At 38.1% G+C, this 17,260-nt stretch overlaps 1 protein-coding gene across 5 annotated transcripts in view; it reads left to right on the top strand.

The window, feature by feature from the left end:
- Window positions 1-17,000, top strand: part of HIVEP1 (HIVEP zinc finger 1) — a 134,116-nt gene extending 117,116 nt beyond the window's left edge. For all 5 annotated transcript variants that reach the window (XM_088791381.1, XM_088791380.1, XM_074335229.2 and 2 more), the window contains 2 exons: window positions 13,170-13,672; window positions 15,207-17,000. In XM_088791381.1, the coding sequence (XP_088647507.1) occupies window positions 13,170-13,672; window positions 15,207-16,385 (1,682 nt within the window). In that variant the 3' untranslated portion in view covers window positions 16,386-17,000. The remainder of the gene's footprint in view (window positions 1-13,169; window positions 13,673-15,206) is intronic.
- Window positions 17,001-17,260: the final 260 nt, after the last annotated feature.

The following is a 17,260-nucleotide window of genomic DNA, read 5'->3' as shown; positions in this document are numbered from 1 at the left end:
TGATGAATAACTTAGAAATACCGCTCTTCATTTATTAAATTAGGGAACATTATTTCCCCTGGAATTAATTTCTGCTCTGGCCCATCATCACTGTGGTAGAGTTTTCTTCATGGAATAGACTATCATAAAAGATAAGGACTTGATTTATTCCTACTTTAATGTTTCTGTGTATGTTTTAAAACCTCGCCCTTATCAGTTCCATAAAGATAGATGTTACAAGGAGTAGCAGCATGTTACGAAGTGTTTCATTTAGATGAGTAGTAGGCGAAGTGACACTTAAAAAATTAGAAAGGAGGATAAATATGTTCAAGTATTATAGTTTTAAGTTTTAAAGCGTGCATCTACTGGTAGAACAAAGCACTGGGGTTCGGACGCTGGTCAGTTTCCAGTGCTCTTACGTGCTGGGTTCTCCTGCCAGCCTCCTCCTCGCCCATTGGAGTTTCCCCACCTCCCTGATCACACAGGTCCCATCTCAACAACCACGCTCATAGTGGTTCTTTCTGAGACTTCAGCCGACACATAGGATCTTCTACCCATATCCAGATTCCTTTCTGACAGTGTATTCTCCCTTTTATTGGCCCAATAAATGAAAATGAATGATAAAATTGCATTATGCAATGTACGGTCTTTTCACATATAATTTGCTCGTGTGGTGAACAGTTTTATGAAATGCTTTGTGATATCCTGGGGTTGTAATACCGTTTCTCATATACTTAATCTAACATAAACCTGATAGGAAGCCCAGTGCACAGTCCGCTCCCAGAAGCCACGCTGGAGTTCCATTTTGCTGCAAGTAAACATTCAGGTGCCACAGCAGTCATCACAGTTTGCTTCCTTACTTTCATTCCCAAAGGTAATGATTATAGTGGCTTTCCGACGCCTTTTATTATGCCTCAAAACTGCACTTACCAGGGGACATCTGGTTTAGCTACAGGGAAAGTGAAAGTCTGAAACAACAAAAAACACCATCAATGGAATATCCTTTATCCCCTAGGTTGTCCTAAACACTGTTGAAATTTGTCCTTTAATTATGCTAATCGGTTACAGACGCCAACTAAATAATGCAGTGATTAAAGAAAAATAAGTAGCCAAATTCAGGAGCCACATGTCTTTTAGGAAACCCGTACTATAAAACATTGTCTTGAATAATGTGACAATTTGTGACACTTCTAGAGCATGCTGAATAAAATTCCTAAGTATTTTTGATAGCCACACTTCATATTATTTCAGTAATGGAGTCCTTCAGTACCATAAAAAGAACGGTAATAATTGGCACACTTTATGAAAGTCACAAATATACCGAATCAATGCTAACAGGATATGAAGAACTTGCTACATATATTTAAATCTTGATGATCTCAGACATCTGGGACATGTGGTAAATATATTAAAGAAAATAACCACCAGGGTGTTATTTGGGAGACAAGATGCTAAATCTAGCCCCAGACTTGGTAGAACAGCACCCAGAAACCTAAGGATAGTGTTTTTAGATTTATAGGACAAATTTGTGGGTTTGGTCATTTAGTTGATCTTTTCTCCATCTAGCACACACATAATCATCACCAAGAAATGGCATCTTTGAGCTTTTAATTCATTTAACAGTTTTAGTAAATGCTCACTGAAGGCCAGAGAGTATGCTACGAAGTATCCCATCGTAATATTTGTTTTGTAAACATTACCATTTGGTAATGTCTTGGTCAGTTTATGGCTATCTGGGAAAAGTCCAGGTTTTTAAATGCTATTTGTAATTAGTTATTACTCTATGTCTGCCTTATTTTATTTGTTCGCACCAGAGTTGTACTCCAGATTTATTCCTGTCTAACTTAAGTAGTTCTTTTCCTGGTGTTATCTTCAATCTTTGCTTTTTTTGAGGACCCTAAACACATTCTCTACTGTGTCAGCCACGGATACCCAGATGTCATTGGTCAGCATATGGTGCACATTCCCTGCCTGACAAAGAGTGCTTGTTCAAGGTCAATGTGCAAATGGTGTGATGAAGGACCAAGGACCCCAAAGACCCTCAGTCTTCTTAATTATTTTTCTAACTACCCTTAGCAACAGCGTATGGCTACCTACTTTCTCCTTTTGCAGATGAATTCTCGTTCTATTATAATTTTCAAAAGAATGAAATGTAGAGATGTTGGAAAACATTTATTTTGAACTAAGCAGAGGGAATTAAAATTTGGACACTTAGCATTTAAAAGAAGTTTCCATTTAGTTTAAAGCTAGCAACTCAAGCTGTAATGATAGTATGTGCTCATGAAATCCCTCCAGCCCAGCTGCCCATGCATGCCCTGTATTCTTGTCATGCAGAATTATATAGTCTCTGGAATTTTGTCCCCTGGTGCCTGGGGTATTAGTGAATACTTTTTCACCTTTTGTGTCAAAAATCATGCTGCTGGCTATTTGCTTTTCATGCCTTGATCCAAAGAATGTTTTTGTCATCAGAATGCTGGACTTCAGTGCCAGGAATGTTAATATGTGCCCTCAGCTGCCAAACAGAACATTCAATACGGCAGAGTGTAACTACAAGCATCATTCTTGTTAGAGTTGAAGTATTTAGGATACTGTGTATAAGGTGATGATGTTGGATCACAGGATTTAAAACCTGTATCACACTGACCCTGGAAAATAGTTTAAGTGATTTTTATAAAAATACTGACAAACCCTTTCTCAGTAAAACCTGTAGAATACATTTTTATCACTGAGATTTTTATAGAAAACTATATTATTCCTTTTAAGAAAAGTTTTCATGTACAATATGAAACAATAATAGGCCTTAGGATTTATATTTAAAATAAAGTATTAACATCCTTAAAGAATGACCCAGATATGGTAGTCTTGTGGTTTATTTCCTAAAGTTAACACACGTTAAACTCTGGCACATTATGTTCTTAATGATGTTTTCATCTTTAAAAAAGAAAGAAAAAACATTACTGCAGAAATTGTGTGATTTTAAAAAAGTTTCCCCACGTTGCTGTTGTTTGTCTGGAATTCAGAGTAATATTTCTAAACATGAGACAAACAAAAACAGACAAACGACAACAACAAAAGAATGCTGATGCTGCTGGTCTGGGAGTGAGTGCTGCTGACTGTCTGTAAGGGGGGGCCAGTGCTGCTGTGGAGGCGACTCTCCCAGCAGGTGTCACTGTGTGGCAGCGATGGGAGGGCAGCTTGCAGTTCCTGTGACTGATCTTAGACGCTTTTGGAATACACCCTTAGGGAAGTTGTTTGACCTAACTTGATTGGAACATTTACTTTTGAAAAACAGTATTGCTGCTGTATACCTCTTTTTTTCCATCATGATTTTAAATTCACAGAAACTAGAGAAATTAATTTTACACTTATGTAAAATGATGCTGAGTATTGGAAAATACTTTTTATAATGAGTGGAGAATGTGTCTACGAGGTCGTAAATTAAATAGAACTTTTAAGGGCCATTTATTTCGGAATTTGTTAAGCAAGTATATAGGTTCCTTATGCCTCTTCTGGAGTGCCTGGGGATAAGTCACAGCTTACAGCTTTACGCTTCTGGAATGTTACAGTCTATATTGTACAAGCCAAAGAAAGAACAATTACAATATAATAGTGAAAAGTCAGTAGATCTGATTGGACTAATGACAGGACTCCTAAATGTTTCAAAACTCAGTTCCAAAGCCTGGCTTTGGTGCCTTCTAGCCCTCTGTAAGTTTCTTAACGTGTCTGGAAGATGAGTTTGATTTCAGCTCTATCCCAGGGTGGTGGTTAGGTTTAAACATGAAACAAAGTAGAAATATTGGCAAACTTTTTCTGTAAAGGACCTGATTGTAAAGTTTTCAGGCTTTGTGGGCCTGACGGTCTGTTGCAACCACTAACGTGGTTCTGGTGGGAAAGCTCCATATGGAACATGTAAGCGCATGAGCCGGGTCGTGTTCCAGTAAAAGCATTCACGGGAGCATGCGATGAGCCACACGTACCCAGCAGTGCAGTTGTCGCCTGCTGTAACAGGTGCTCAGAGGTACTCAGTGTAGTAACACTGTAGAAGTTACTGTGGTAAACAACATGCAGTAGCAAAATGCACAATAGCATGAAGGCATCAGTGTAAGTTTTTGGATTAGTTATCAAGCCTGTTTTCTCATCTTCACTGGATTGTAATCATAAACAAGTTGCTTTTTCCTTTCTGGATTTTCTGTTAGCACAACTTCTGACTCGGTAGTGATAGTCTTTGGGGCAGGGGTAGAGGTTAAGGGGAGAGCAAAGTAATAGGAAAGAACTCTTACTAGTATAAACCCAGAGAGCAGGGTTGTCTGGGCTTTGTTTTGGTGCTGTGGATATTTGAAAGGATTCCATTGTATCATGTTCATATAAACTCTCCATTTTAATCTATTTTTCTGTCACCCCAGAATATTAACCCCGATTAACAAATATGTGATGGTCCCAAATTCATTTGCAGGTTTCCAAACTTGAACAGTGATCTTTCCCTTCAGGAGCGTCCAGACTTAATGCATGCCGAGAAAAAAAACGTTATTATCTCGGTGAAGGAAAATTATAGAAAGGAACCCAGCCCCTCTTAAGTCATTTCCAGACTGGAGGCATGTGGCTCTGTCCAGAGAGAAAGAAAGTCCAGGGAAGCCACTCCATATGTCTTCCCACCCGTCATAACTACCACCCTGAAACTTGGTATGATCAAGGCAAAGTAGGATTAAAATGAAGCCAAATAGTTTTACTTCCTTCTCCATTAAAAAGTACATGGTGTTCTTTTTAAATTCTCATAAATTATACACACTGAAAATTTATACACACATACACAAAGCAGGTCCTCAGATAACATCATTACAACATTGATGAGATGTCATAGGAATTTAACTCTTGTTTATCTCTATCAGCTTATGGTGAAATTGGTTTTGTTATGAGTCGTTTGCTTCAAGTTGTAGAACCTGTCAACGTATATAATAGAAAATTTAAAAGATTTATAACATAACTATTCTTAAATGTCTGTAGTTACTATAATACTCAGTTATCCAGTGTATTTCCTGTGAGATTGAAAAGGTTCAGTTATTTACGTTCTTCTTGGGAATTGAATTTTATGTGTTCTCTTCATAATCAAATAATTATATGAAGCTTTCAATGTCTGTACCTATAAACATTCAACTCATGCATGTTTATAAGCTAGCTTATTGACTATAATTTATTATTGACCTTTCAGATCATTCTACAGTTACATTTTTCAAATGTGACATATGAATGTGGAATGTTTAGCATAAACTATGGAGACAGGCAAACTTGGGTTTGAATCTTGACTCTGCCTCTTGTGAGCTGTGGGTTCAACACTAATTAACTGCATTTTTCATTTTTTAAATTGTTGTGTGAGAAGAAGTCGGGTTCTTAATTAGTCTTTGTTTTCGTTATGATCAAATAGTATTGGTCTGTATGTAGTACTAAGCCAGGTTCCCTTAGAGTCTAGATGGTGAGACGTGGGGTAGAGCCATTTAGTCATTATATGTACCATTGAATAAGAAATGCAAAAATAGGTACAAGATACAAAAGAAGAACAGTTTTAAGTGGTAAAAATGTTAAACACATATATAGGGAAGTATATTTTGGAGAAATTTCCTCTTTCAAATTAATCAATGGAAGTGTTGGAACTGGTTTCAAGAATTAACAGTTTCCGATTAAACAATAGGAAAGAAGAGCGCTTATCAGAAAGAGAAGTCCTGATGAATGTAAGGACAGCAGGGAGGGAGCTGTGGAACGAGACCGCATATTGGTGTCAGGAGGGTAAAATATAGACCCTGGAGCACTGGCAAATAGTTGTTGTTTTTTAATGCCGTTTTTAAAAAGATTACAGAAAAGTTGCAAAACTAGTATAGAGAATTCCTGTGTATGATTCACCCAGCTTCCTCTTAGGTTAGCATCTTACCTAACCATGGAACGTTTGGCAGCACTAAGACATTAACCTCAACTCAATATTACTAACTCGAGTGCAGAGTTTACTTGGATTTCACCATCTTTTCCACTGATGTCCTTTTTTCTGTCACAGGATCTCATTCCACGATCCCACGTTGCACTTAGTTGTCACGGTTCCTTAGACTCCTCCAGTACACATTCAGCCTTTCTTATCTTTCATGACCTTGACACTTTTAGAGAGTACTGATCAGTTACTTTGTAGAATGTTTCCCAATTTGGGAAACATTCATAATTGGATTGAGGTTGTGTGTCATTGGGAAAGGATCATAGGATGATGTGCTTTCCTTAGCACATCGTATCAGGGGTATGTTATGTCAGTATTTATTGTTGGTCATGTTAACCTTCATTACTTGGCTAAGGTGATGGCTGCCAGGACTCTACACTGTAAATTTACTGTTTTTGCCTTTAAAAATATTAAATATTTATGGGAGATACTTTGAGACAATGCCAATATCCTGTTTATACATTGATGGATCTTGCCTGTGGTCAGTATTACCGTGGTGGTCTAATTTATTAACTGGAATTTTCCTGTAAGGAAGTTACCGTTTTTCCATTCGTGCATTCATCCATGTATTCATTTATATTAGTATGAATTCAAGGATGTGTATTTTATCCTTTGGGTTATAATCCGGTGCTATCGTTACTTATTGTATAGCCCAAGTTCTCCTTGGCCATCGAGAGTTCTGTGAGGTCTGTTCCTGAGCCCTTCGATGGCCTCATCTTTTTTTTTCTTTTAAGCTGTCATATATAAATGAAAACATGAGTTCATACTGATAGTTCCAATTCCAGTTCAACAACGTAAAGTTTATTCTAGCCTTCTCCATTTCCTTCTTTTTATTTCACCTACAATAAAAAAACGGCTTCTCATCTGCAATATGTGGACATAACTTATTCAACTCTAGTATACCAGTAGACTACTTTCAGAAATCCTAACCCACCGGTGAAAAACAAATTTACAATTACAGTACAGTGTGTATGTGTAGTTGTTTTCGTCTTCAGCCTTCACAGTATCCAGTCAAGGGACCTAGGTCGGGACCTTTCTTCCCGTCCCCTTCAGTGTGGTTACGTGGTTCATTTGCCCTTTAGTTAGTCATCTGTCTCAGCTTGCATTTCATCTTCAATTCCCCCCACATCCTCATTCATTATGTTTTTATTCCATACAGTAAAATTCACTTTGTGGTGCATAGTTCTTGGTTTTTGACAAATGCATAAAATTGTACATGCACTCCCACCGCTGCATGCAGAGCAGTTCCTTCACCCCCCCGACCCCCCAAAATTCCCCATGCCACTCCCTTTTAATTGCTTCCCCACCCAACAACCCCTAACAACCACTGGTCTCTTTTTCACTCTATCATTTTGCGTCTTCCAGAATGTCATATGAAAGGGATCATACAAGAAGTAGCTTTTGGGGATCTGGTTTCTTTCACTTAGCAAAATTCATGTAAGATTCATCCATGTCGTTGTGAGTCAGTAGTTCATTTCCTTCCTGTTGCTGAGTAGTCACCCATTGTGTTGATGTGCAGGAGTTTGTTATCCACTGACCCGTTGAAAGGCATCTGGGTTACTTCTAGTTTTCGGCAACTATGAATAAATTTGCTTAAACATTCATGTACAGATTTTTATGTGAATATAAGTTTCCATTTCTCCATTCGATACTAGGGGTGGAGTCTCTGGGTTGATGAACATTTAGTTTTATAAGGAACTGTCAAACTGTTTTCCAAAGTGGCCATACCATTTTACATTCCTGTCAGTAATACATGAGAATCCAGTTGTTCTGCAACCTCACTAGCACATTTTAAAGAAAATATTCTAATAGGTGTGTAGTGGTATTGCATTGTGGTTGTAATTTTCATTTCTCTCATGATGGATGAAGTTGAGCATCTTTTCATGTGTTGTTTGCCTTCCACGTGGCTTCTTCAGTGAGGTGTCTATTCAGAAATTTTGCCCATTTTTTAAAGTGGGTTGTTTGTTTTCTTATTGTTGAATTTTGACAGCTTTTTATATATTGTGAATATAATCCCTTTGTCAGAAATGTGATTTGCAGATGTTTTTCTCCCAGTCTGTGGCTTGTCTTATTCTCTTTTACAGTGTCTTCCTCAGAGCAAAAAATATTAATAAATCCCAGTTTATCAATTTTTGTTGTATTGATTGTACTTTCAGTATCATGTGTAAGAAGTCTTTGTCTAACCCGAGTCACATAGATTTCTACAGTTTTCTTGGACAAGTTGTATAGTTTTATATATTACATTTAGGTCTATACTCTATTTGGAGTTACGATAATAGCTGTAAGGTATGTATCAATGTTCATTGTTTTGGTATGTAGCTGTCCATTTGTTTCTTCACCATATGCTGGAAAGATTATTTCTTTTTTCATGGAATTGCCTTTGTCAAAGTTTATCTCACTATAGCTGCGTGGTTTTTTAATCTCTGAACTCTGTCTTCTGATCTGTTGCTCCTGTATGTCTATACTTTTCTCAATACCATACTGTCTCCTTTTTCAAAATTGTTTTGGGTATTCTCATTTCTTTTCCATAGATATTGTAGAATCACATTGTCAATATCTGCAAAATGCTTGTGAGTTTTTGTTTTTGAATTGTATCTGTTACATTAAACTGGGAAAAATAATATTGTGACTTCCAGTCTATGAATATGGTATATCTTTTTGATTTCTTTAAACAGTGTTTTATAATTTTCAACGTACAGATCCTGTACGTTTTAAATTTTAACCTAAATATTTCATTGTTTTGGTTCTGTTATAAATAGCATTGTACTTGAATTTCAGTTGTTCATTATTAGGAGGGTGTAGAGTTTTTCATAGATTTTCTTATCCTTTTAATGTTTTAGGGTCTGTAGTGATATATCTCCTCTTTCTCATCTAATGTTTGTAATTTTATCTTCTTTTTTTCTCGGCAACTATTACTAGAGGTTTATCAGTTTCATTGATTGTGTTTCAGAGATCCAGCTTCTGGTTTCATTAGCTTTATTTTTCTTTTGTCAATATTATTTCTGTTTTCACCTTTATTATTTCCTTCCCTTTCTTTGCTTTGGGTTTATTTAGTTTTATCTTTTTTCTAATTTCTAAAAGTGAGAACTTAGATTATTTATTTGAGACCATTCGTATTTTCTAATAAAAGTATTTAATATAATACATTTTTCACTAACCACTGTTTTAACTGCATTCCACACATTTTGACTGTTGTATTTTAATTTTCATCTAGTTGTTGGATAGTGTTTTCCAGGTTTTCTGTGTTCTTACTGATTTTCTAAATACTTATTTCATCAGTTACTGAGAGTGGAGTATTGAAGTCTTCAATTGTGTTTATGGATTTATTCCATTTTTTTCAGCTTTAGCCTTATTTTTGTTGAGCTCTGGTTAGTTGCTGCACAGTTAATATGTTCAAAGAGAGTTAAGTCCTTTATCATTATATAATGTTCCTATTTATCCCTAATAATATTCCTTGTTCTAAAGTCTACTTTGTCTGATATTAGTATAGAATTTTTTTGGCTTTATTTTAGTTAATTATTTAAGGTGTATCTTTCTTCAAACTTCACTTCCAATCTATGTCTTTCTGTATAAAATGGATTTCTTGTACAAAGTATATACCTGGGACTTGCTTTTTTATCCAGTCTGGCAATCTCTGTGTTTTAATTCATGTATTAGACCATTCCTTTTAATGTTTATGTAGTTGGATTAGAACTTACCATCTTGCTAGCTGTTTTCCATTTGTTTCACTTTTTGTCTTCCTTTTTGTATGTCTTAATTGAGCATTTTTATGATTCTATTTTACCTCCTCTACTGACTTGTTATTTCTACCTTTAAAAAAAATTAGTTGTCTACTTTCAAATAATATAATATTGCTTTACATGTAGTGTAAAGACTTTATAACAATACATTCACAATTCTTTCCATTCTTTGTGCTATTGGTGTTCCATCTTTTGTATTTACATGTATGCTATACACACACAGTACATTATTACTATTTTGCTATAAACATTCAGTTGTCTTGTAGAGTAAGCAATTTAAAATAAAAAAGAAATACTTTTATCTTCATTTATTCTATTTCTGATGCTCTTCATTATTTGTGTAGCTCCAGTTCCCAGCTGCTACCATATTCTCTCTGCCTAAAGAGATTTCTTTAGCATTTACTGTCAAGTAGGTCTGCTGGCAATGAATCCCAATTTGTTTTTTTAAGAAAGTCTGTATTTCTCTTCATCTTTGAAGATTATTTTCAATGGGGATAGAATTCTGAGTTTGATAGTTTTCTTGTTTGTCATTGTTACTATATTTTTCACTTACAGAATTTCATTTCATTATTTTTTGTAGTTTGCATATCTCAGCTAAAATTCCCATTTGATAGTGTATGTTGTCCTCCTTTCCCATTAGAACTTTTGACGTATTAATCATAATTACTTTAAATTCTCTGACAGTTGTAACATCTATGTCATATTGAGTGGTTCTGACTGCCTTTTTTGAGAATGTTTTTTTCGTTGCCTTTTTGTATGCCGTGTAGTTGTTGTTGGAAGCTGGTCATCTTGTACAAGACAGTACAGACTAATGTAAATAGCTTTTATGCCTGGTAATGGGCATACCTTTCCTTCTGCTAGCCCTTTAGGGTGGGAGTTTTTCTAGTTAGACTTGGACTGGGTTTGAGAGATTGCTTGTTGCTATGGCTACCCTTCGCACACCAGAGGCTTCACATTCCTGTGGCGATACCTTGTGTTTGGTGTGGAGATGGATGAGCAGAGCGGTGCCTGTTCAGTTCTAGTTTTAGGTCCTCCCTTTGCAGAGTGCTTCACAGGGTCACTCTACACATTCTGGTTCTTTCATCTCCCAGCAGTAGTCTGCTGTTAGCAGTCATTTAATGCTCTTTAGCTTGGCATTAGGGGCTGAGGAGGAGATGGTATGCCATCACTGCTCTGATCCAGCCTCGGTCTCCTACATGCTCCGTGTTCTTGGGCTGTGGCCCTTTCCTTCCTCTACCCGTCCTCCAGCTGTTGTGGTGGACTCAGCTGGTAATCTGTTCCTCCTCAAGGAGGAGAACTGTGTTATTTCTCCTGTTCATTCCCTTCCCTCACTGCAGTGAGTTTGCACCTATGTCCTGACAGCAGCCATTCTTGTTGTCCTTCCTTTACAGGATAAGGGTTTTCTTCTATGGTGGCGAGAGGGGAGATGGATCCAGGTGGAATTACTTGCCCGTCCTGTATGGCTACTGGTCCCCTTGCCCCAGATCTGGACCACAGCAGACATTTAGTTCTCGTCTGTTTGAGTTCGTGTGGGTTCATGGCGTCGAGCCTGACGAGAATGAGCTCCAGAGGATGCACGCAATCCTTCCAGCCCACACGGCTCTAACCAGCCTGTCAGCTGTTGAGCTGACTTCCATTGGCCATTGTCCTGTTGCCTCTACCCCTGATGATGCAAGCCTTGACTTCTCTCTTTACAGAAACCGTCTCTGCTTAGAGTTTGGGCTATTTGATTATCTGAGAACGGAGCTTTATGGTGGGTTTGGGAAAAGTTGTAAATTTAGTTAGGCTTGCTCTTTAAAAACAAAAGTAATAGTTTTAAGGGAAAGCAAATTCCACCCAGTTAGACTTTGTAGCAGGGTTGACTTTTAATGAAATTAGTTCCCTCTCCACGACCTGTTATCCCAGTCATCTAGTTTCTGCTGGTTTTTTTTTAATTTTTATTTTTTTCCCTTTCCGCTTTAAAAGAAAAAGTGTCTCTAAAAATATATCTGAGTTGGCACTGATGTGGCAAATTCAAAACAAATTGGGAATGACTCTCTAATTTTAGAATTTCAGTATCAGACAGTGTATAAGAGAAGTAGGTATCTTTGAGAACGGAGTCCGGACATTTACCCAGAAATCACCCATTGTATCTCCAGCAAGGGCACCTGGTAGAACTCAATAAGTTGGTATTATTTTATTTATTATTTTACAGCAAAATAGTACAACTCTTAAAACAAAAAGCTTATGAAATCATGTATTAAAGGAACCTAAATGCATATTTTTATCTTTGACTATTTTAATTATTAAAGTATCACATGCTTGAGATAAACAACATAAAAGTTCTAGTCTGTTCTGTCCTAGAAATAATCACCTTCAAATGTTTGGTGTCAGTCCTTTAAGACCTTTTCCTAAGAACTTCATAATATAGAAAAAGTAGTAAAATAAATTAATACACAGACCATTTGGGAAAGCCAGGAAATATACCAATTGCCTATTTCTCTGTTTACATTTTTTTTCTCTTCAAAAATGTAGTGTAAATGCAGAATGTATCACAGCTAAGTTGAACATGGTCTGATATTTTCTTCATTTATAGCTCAGTGAAAAAGAATTGGGGTAGGTGTTTTGCGTTTTTTTTCCATTAAATTTTTTAAAGTTTATTACATTTCTAAGGGAAACAGCCTCTAATTTTGCAAGATTTTGAATAGATAAGGTTATGAGCATAGAGTTTTGAAACTGTTCCCTGGACCATCTTGAATATCCTTTGTTACACACAATCTCACATGACATGCTGCTGCTATAAAAGGACTTTTAGTTAATGTTCCCCTTCCTGTGAGAAGAGGGTAGAATCATCATAGAAAAAAAAAAAAATTGGTGGGAAAATTTAGCACCTCTCTAAGTAAAAAAATAGTAGAAGGAGGCTTACATGTTAGAGCATATTACTAAGGGGGCAATGGAAACTTGTCTAAAATACTATTTAAGTATTAAGGAGAATAATTTTGCTTATAAATGTGAAATGCCATTAGTTGTGTGTTTTTTTTGTTTGTTTGTTTGGGGGTTTTTTGGTTCAGTAAGAGGAAAATACAAAGAAATAGAGAAAAAGAACTCAGGGAAAGAATTGTATTGACCTCTTAAATTTTTAAATATAGTGTAGTCTGCTTTGGGGGATTTTACAAGTATGATATTTGAGGTCTTTATTTCTGATTTTCTTTTTACATCACCCTCTGCCTGTCTGCTTTTTCAAGACTTAGTTCATGTTCTACACCAACACAGCCTGCCCTGCGTGCCGCTCTGGTAGTGCCTCACTGCTCTCATCCTGCTGGACCGATTCGTTCTTCCCCATGTCATTCTCCTCAACTAAACTGTAGGCCGTCTGTGGGTAGAATCCCCGTCTTCCATATTTCTCACAGTATTGCCAAGCTTGTAAAAAAGTAAAAAATGATTGCATTTGTCCAGTTGTAAAACATTTTATAACACACCCTCTTGGTTGTTTCTATTAGATGAAAAACAAAGATTCAGTTCTGAGCGGTCTGGATACGATCTTGAAGAATCTGATGGCGGGGATGAGGATGATAATGAAAATGAGGATGAGGATGAAGACAGCCAGGCTGAGTCGGTCCTGTCGGCAGCCCCCTCCGTCACAGCCAGCCCGCAGCACGTGCCGTCCCGAAGCGGCCTGCAGGACTCCGTGAGTGCTGACGAGGACAGCAGGATTACCGACTGCTTTTCTGGGCTCCACACAGACCCAATGGACGTCCTGCCCAGAGCGCTGCCCACCAAAATGACCGTACTTAGCACAGTGCAGTCCGACTACGGCAGGAAGACAGAGATGCCGGCGAGGACCAGGCAACACGCTGCACAAGACGAAGATGAAACAACTGCTCCTACAGACGCTTCCAGGTCACCTGAGGCTGCCCCCACCTCCCCATGTCATCACATGTCTGTAGACTACCCTGAATCAGAAGAAATTCTGAGCTCTGTGGCTAGAAAGGCTTTAACGCAGGTAAATGGTTTGTTGTTTTCCTGTTAAGTATGGGGAGCCTAATGGCTTAAGAAAATAATGTACTTAAGTTTTTCATTCACGGCTAAATCAGTTTGTTTAAGCTTTTTTTTGTTTTGTTTTATTTAAGGACAAAAATATTTATGTCCTTTGGATCCTTGTTAGGTATTTTAATCAGCGTTCACATATCGTATTATAAATCTGTGAAAGAACCAAACAGGTCTTTCAAAATAGACTCACTTATTATTATTTGCTTTTTTTAATATTGTGAAAAAAAATACGTGTGTGCCTATTGAGAACAAGAATCTGAGACTCACTTATCCCGTGGCTGCTCCGAGTTGTTTTTCCACTGGCATTGATACGATGGGTTTGCAGTAGATCATCCACACATTTTACACTTTGTCCCTGTTGGCAAAACAGCTCCTAGTTTCTACGGCAAAGTTAATGTGAGCCCCAGAATGAATCATGTAGTTTACTTTGCTTGAATGATCGAATTGCTGTGGCAACTTGGGGAAGCTTCTTGCCCAAGAACTAGCTCGGAGCCACACTGGGAAGTCACCCGCAGGGCGCTGTGAATGAGTCCCTGCTTTTACACCTGTGAGGAATCCAGTCTTCTCTCATTGACAGTTCTCTGACCACTAGTATGTATTGACAGTTGCACTAGGATTTATTTCTAAATGTGGCAGATGTTGGTTTACTAGGTAACACTGGAGAAAAAAAGTCTTAAAGTTTGGAAGCTTGGATTTCTATATTCTACCCTAAATTAATATACTTGAATTACATTGATATTTAAATTAAAGTAGCATGTAAATTAATGTAGCTCTATAATATAGATATTATCAAGGAAAAGCTAGTACTACTTAGATGATAATCTTGGGTGGCAGGATAGGCAAGATTTATCCCTATTAATGACATTTCATTTCTTTCATATTTCACCTGTGCTCGAAGCTTCCCTGTCCCCAAATCTCTCATATACCTGCCAGTGCCTGGAAATCTGGTTTTCAGTAGATATTCCATAAACTTATGGATGAATGACCATACAAATGAACAATTACAAATCTTTTTATTAATGATACTCTTTATTTCGTACAGGAATAATTCTCCAGTTAATTTTTCCCCGAGTTGATACTCATGGCCAACTAATACCTCAATTTCTTAATAACTCCTAATGTCTAAAATAGAGTGGAGCTGTTGTGCCAGTAACGACAGCAACAGCAAAAGTTGAATGTAATTACAGCCGCCTCTCAGGGTTAATTTAGTATAAGTGAGATGATTTCCAGGAAATTTTAAAAAATGCAAAATACTGTACAAAATGTGTTGCTGTTATTTGTGCAAGAAAATGAAGGAAGAGATTTCAGGTGCAGTAGTTTTTTTTCATTGCAAATTTAAATTTTTAAAAATCAGAATAGAATTTTTAGCAAGCTTATAATTTTGTAAAATACAAATATGCGTCCTTTCACCTAGATTTTATGCTAGCGTTTTAGCTCAGTGACTAAGAGCTCTGCTCTGAAAGGATTCTTCTCTCTTGTCTTTTTAGAACACAGCCTCTGTGAGACTGCTTCCCCCTGCAGCTGAGCGCAGCCCTCTGGCAGCAACGGGGATTCCTTCAGTGGCCTCACCTCAGTCTGACGCTCAAGGAGAGAAGCAGCAAGTCACTCTCCCACCGACTCCAGGCCTGCCTTCTCCCCAGACTCATTTGTTTAGCCACCTTCCTTTGCATTCCCAGCAGCAATCAAGGACACCTTATAATATGGTTCCAGTCGGGGGAATCCACGTAGTACCTGGTGGCCTCACATATTCTACGTTTGTACCCATTCAAGCTGGGCCAATGCAACTTACGATTCCTGCTGTCAATGTAATTCACAGAACTGTGGGCACTCCTGGGGATACGATCACAGAAGTTTCTGGCACTACAAATCCCGCTGGAGTGGCTGAATTAAGCAGTGTCGTGCCATGTATTCCCATTGGCCAAATCCGTGTGCCAGGCCTACAGAGCCTCAGTACCCCGGGCTTGCAGTCTCTTCCATCACTGAGCATGGAGACCGTCAATATTCTGGGCCTCGCCAATACAAACATTGCCCCACAAGTACACCCGCCGGGGCTGGCTCTCAATGCCGTGGGGCTGCAAGTTTTGGCTGCGAAGCCTCCGTCGCAGAGCAGCCCCACCCCTCAGGCACACGTTCCTGGCCTCCAGATCTTGAACATAGCGCTGCCTACTTTAATTCCCTCAGTGAGTCAAGTTACCGTGGATGCACAGGGAGCCCCTGAAACACCAGCTTCCCAAAACAGAGCCCGCGAGGCGCATCCCAGGCCGACTTCTGTGGCCAGTGCAAGTCAGGGCAGCCGGACCGCGTCTCCTCAGGGCTCACCTCAAGTCCAGCGGGAACATGCAAACAAAGTGCTAGATCCACCTGCCCCTCCAAGAGATTACGCAGGGCTTGAGGGCTCAAGTCAGATGGACACAGGGAAGGCTGCCTCAGTCAATCACGAGAAGCCCAAGCATGAACTCCCTTCCATTCAGGGCAAACCGGCGTCTGTGTCAGAGCCTCTGCTCAAGGCACAGCCCCCAGTTTTCCCAGAGCCATCAGGCCAGCGGACTCTCTCTCAGGACAGGCCGATGCCCAGGCCCACGGCCCTATCTCGGAGGCAGGCCACTGCCCAGTTCAGTGACGTGAGTAGTGACGACGATGAGGACAGGCTGGTGATAGCGACCTAATGGCTTTTTATTTAGGGGGTGTTTTGTTTTGTTTGTTTTCTTTTTTATATAACACTTAAAGGTTTCTTTGAAAACCCTCCTTCCCTTAAAGCACATTTTTCTGACATAAACTCATGACTAATCTTTGTGCAATCATGAAATTTTGACCAATAATTGTTTTGTGTCAGCTCCAGCCATTTTTGTACATGTTGTATAGACAATTGTGCCTTTTAGGAGTTTTATGTTTAGAGACTGTACAGATTGTTGAATATCTATATACATAAAATATATATATATATAATATTATATATATATGTGTGTGTGTGGATATATATATATATATATATATATATATATATATATATATATATGAAAACCAGGTAGTTATTTGTGTTTAGTAAGAAAAACCTGTCAAATAAATCAACTGATTAAATTATATGTTGCACTGTTAAGTATAAATTTCTATGGCTGTGGAGCAGAGTTTCTGTGTACAAATTAGTATGTAAACTCCATATTTATTGTATTCATATTAGTCTTTGAAAATGGGTCTGTCCTTGCGTAAGACAGTAACTTTACACGTCAGACAGATTTTCTGTGTTATGAAATGTTTCAGTAAAATATTGATTACTGCCTTTACCATTGCTTTAGTTGTGCCTTCTTTAGATCATTAGTGATCAGTGCCCTGCATTCAGGGCGTAGCCCTGGGTTACATCCTTTTCACACTCACCCCCACCCTTATTTTTGAGAAACGGGCCTTAGTGGTGTTACTACCAGGCGAAACTCACCAAATCCATGTAGCTGAGAGACCTGTTTTTCTTATTTGTGATGAGTAATTCTGAAACTGTTAACATATTAGCAGTTTCAATATTTGAGAACACTTTCTATAAGTATTTATA

Source organism: Rhinolophus sinicus, chromosome 14 (genome assembly GCF_057876585.1).
Source record: "Rhinolophus sinicus isolate RSI-liver-muscle chromosome 14, RSI-T2T, whole genome shotgun sequence".
In the NCBI taxonomy this organism is placed as follows: domain Eukaryota; kingdom Metazoa; phylum Chordata; class Mammalia; order Chiroptera; family Rhinolophidae; genus Rhinolophus; species Rhinolophus sinicus.
Note: the sequence above shows the minus strand (reverse complement) of the source record. Positions and strands in the feature narration are given on the sequence as shown.